This window comes from Austrofundulus limnaeus, unplaced genomic scaffold, assembly GCF_001266775.1.
Source record: "Austrofundulus limnaeus strain Quisiro unplaced genomic scaffold, Austrofundulus_limnaeus-1.0 Scaffold1329, whole genome shotgun sequence".
Lineage (NCBI taxonomy): Eukaryota > Metazoa > Chordata > Actinopteri > Cyprinodontiformes > Rivulidae > Austrofundulus > Austrofundulus limnaeus.
In genome coordinates, this window is record NW_013953731.1 from 23,487 (window position 1) to 26,308 (window position 2,822).

General features: G+C 43.2%; 1 protein-coding gene across 1 annotated transcript in view; it reads left to right on the forward strand.

The window, feature by feature from the left end:
• The first annotated feature begins 918 nt into the window (after window positions 1-918).
• LOC106534987 (junction-mediating and -regulatory protein) overlaps window positions 919-2,822 on the forward strand; it is a 36,388-nt gene continuing 34,484 nt past the window's right edge. Inside the window, exon 1 of the mRNA XM_014031824.1 lies at window positions 919-2,184. Within this exon, the coding sequence (XP_013887278.1) occupies window positions 1,369-2,184 (816 nt within the window). The 5' untranslated portion in view covers window positions 919-1,368. The remainder of the gene's footprint in view (window positions 2,185-2,822) is intronic.

Sequence of the window (2,822 nt, forward strand, 5' to 3'; positions counted from 1 at the left end):
ACGATGTGCAACTCACAAACTCAGTGAATAACTCTCAGCCTTTAGTTGCAGCACAAACATTGTGTGATCAGTATAGTAGCTTTAATATTAATTATATTAATCAGGTAACAGGTACTGGAATGGTATTGTTCTCGATTTATGTCAGAATTGATTGTTTAACTTTGGTCGTCTCCTGCAGTTCATTTGATGTCTTTATTATAAAGATTTTCATTTAACATTGTTCAGGTTGTTGACAGTGTATGTATGGTAGGTAATTTTTATTGTCTTGTTTATTATTGTTTCTTGTGTAAATGGTGTCATTGTTTAATCAATGAATCATAATTTTTATGCTTGTAAGGAAAATATTTGGTTTTTTGTTTGCTTTCTTTCACACCATGGTCACATTTTTCATGTATTTATTTATTTTGTTGTTGTTGTACTTCTCTTTGTTGATTGTATGCCCTTTATTTTGCTAAAGCTGAAAGCCGAAAGGAGCAAAACACCAGTAAAAAATAGCATAAAGATCAAAAGAAGAACAGTAGCTAAAAGTATGCTGAATCAGAGACCAATGTTTTTGAAAAATAAATAAATATATCAATGTATCAATTGATATATATATTGATATCAATATATCAATGTACAAAATATTTATAAATAACATGCAAGTATGAAAGTTACAAAAAAAAGGTCATAGACTTTTCCTGAATGAGCTTAATGTTTTTTTTTTTTTTTTTTGCTTAAAGGGCATAAAATTAGCTAAAGTAATTAGTTTGCAAAAACATTACCACATTAAAAATATCCTAACCTTAATAGGTTATGATAACCCTGTCATGCTGTGGATAAAAACCAGTTAAAGTTTTAATTTTCGACTTTTTTCTTGGACGTGAACGTAGCACCGGTTAAATCCCTCCCCGGATTTGGCGAACACGCGCGCACCTTGTGCTTGTAAACAGAGGCTCACACGTGACATCGAGATCAGAGCTGGCGACCGCATTGTCTGATCGGACAAAGAACAGCCCTGAGCGCGAGCGTCGGCCAGGTGAGCGGCCAGGTGATATGACAACCGAGGTTTTTTACAGCAACATGAAGTCGACTCCACTCTTTTTGTGGGACCGCGGTGCCGGGACGGGTTCGGTGGTTTGAACTGGGTGTTTTAATCCCATATCCGACCGCTTGAGGGTTAACGACCTTCGCTGCGTTTTGGGTCGCTCGCGAGCAGCTGGGTTCACAGCCTTTGTTTCGGCTCTAAATTCAATGAATCTTTTGTTTGGTGTTTTAAGCTAATGTTAGCTGTCGTTAGCTAACATTAGCATTTAACCTTGTTTGTCGTCAAAAGAGATTTGTTTTCTCTTCGACGTTCAAGTGCTTTTTTGAAACTGGTTGGATGAGATGTCATTCGCCATGGAGGATAACTTGGAGTCCGGATGGGTGTCGGTCCGGCCCAAAGTGTTCGACGAAAAGGAGAGGCACAAATTTGTTTTCATCGTGGCCTGGAACGACATTGTGGGAAAGTTCGCCGTAACCTGCCACAACAGAACTGTTCAGAGACGAAGCACTTTCCTGGATCTGGACTCTGACCCCGCTGCTGAAAAGCACTCAGGAAGTCCGAACAGAGCGAAGAAAGACGGGACCCGCCAGGCGGGCAGAGCTGGACCGCATAATTCTGTCCCCGAGGGCGCAAACACAAGAAGTCCTGGAGCTGGAGACAAAACCAGTGCTTTCCAGTGTCACACACTGGGGTCCTGGGACGTAGTGACAACCAAGGCGGGGCTGGACATGGAGGTCCTGGAGGCCGCGGATGTCCCGCTGTCTCCCGAAGACCCAGCGGACGGTGAGCCCAGCGGCCGGGAGGACTTCAGCTGGGCCGGGCTGTTCTCCTTCCAGGACCTGAGAGCCGTGCACCAGCAGCTGTGCGCCGTCAACTCGGACCTGGAGCCGTGCTTGCCCTCGTTCCCGGAGGAGCAGTCCGGCGTGTGGACGGTCCTGTTCGGAGGGCCCGGCATGTCGCAGCGGGAGACGGAAGCCGTGTGCTACCAGCTGCAGGTGTACCTGGGCCATGCCCTGGACACTTGCGGCTGGAGGATCCTCTCCCAGGTGCTTTTCTCCGACAGCGACGACGCGGAGGAGTACTACGAGAGTCTGGGTGAGCTGAGGCAGAAAGGCTACGAGGATGCTCAGGAGGCGGCCAAGAAACGCATGCAGGAGGTAAAGATCTTACAGTTTATTGAATAAAAAATAAATAAAAAAGCCAATCAACCAGCAGAGATCTGGCCTTTATTCACCCCAAAAAATTTTCAGCTTACATCTTTATTTTCTCGTGTGTCTGTCTACCTGTTAGCAAAATATCTCAGGAACTACTCAAATTATTTGAAAAACACTTTTTTATTAGCTGTACCCATAACCCATAGTTTTAAAGGGATCCACGATTAGTTGTAACATTAAACTTTATTTGATAAACATTTATTTTAACTGTAAAATAAAGACTAAAAATACTGTAGGCTGTTTAGTTTGTAATTTTTTAAAAATATATTTTAACATGGACGGAGCCATTTTATTTACACGCAAAGCATTCTGGGTAAATGATGACGTCAACTAGGTCATTGGTGCAAGGTTGCTAGCGAGCTATATCCACCAATATAGCTCTTTATCTGACGATTGGCTCTTTTAAATGAAACCAGAGAGCGTTGACAGAGAGGAGAAGGTAGAAATGACTCAGCCTTTAACTGAAAATATGGATGGAGGACCTCAGCTTAGCCTGTTAGCTTTAGCATTAGCCCTGACGCTATATTGCCTTATATGTATTAGCTCGGAGCTAGCGCGACAAACAAGCTAAATTGAGGTCC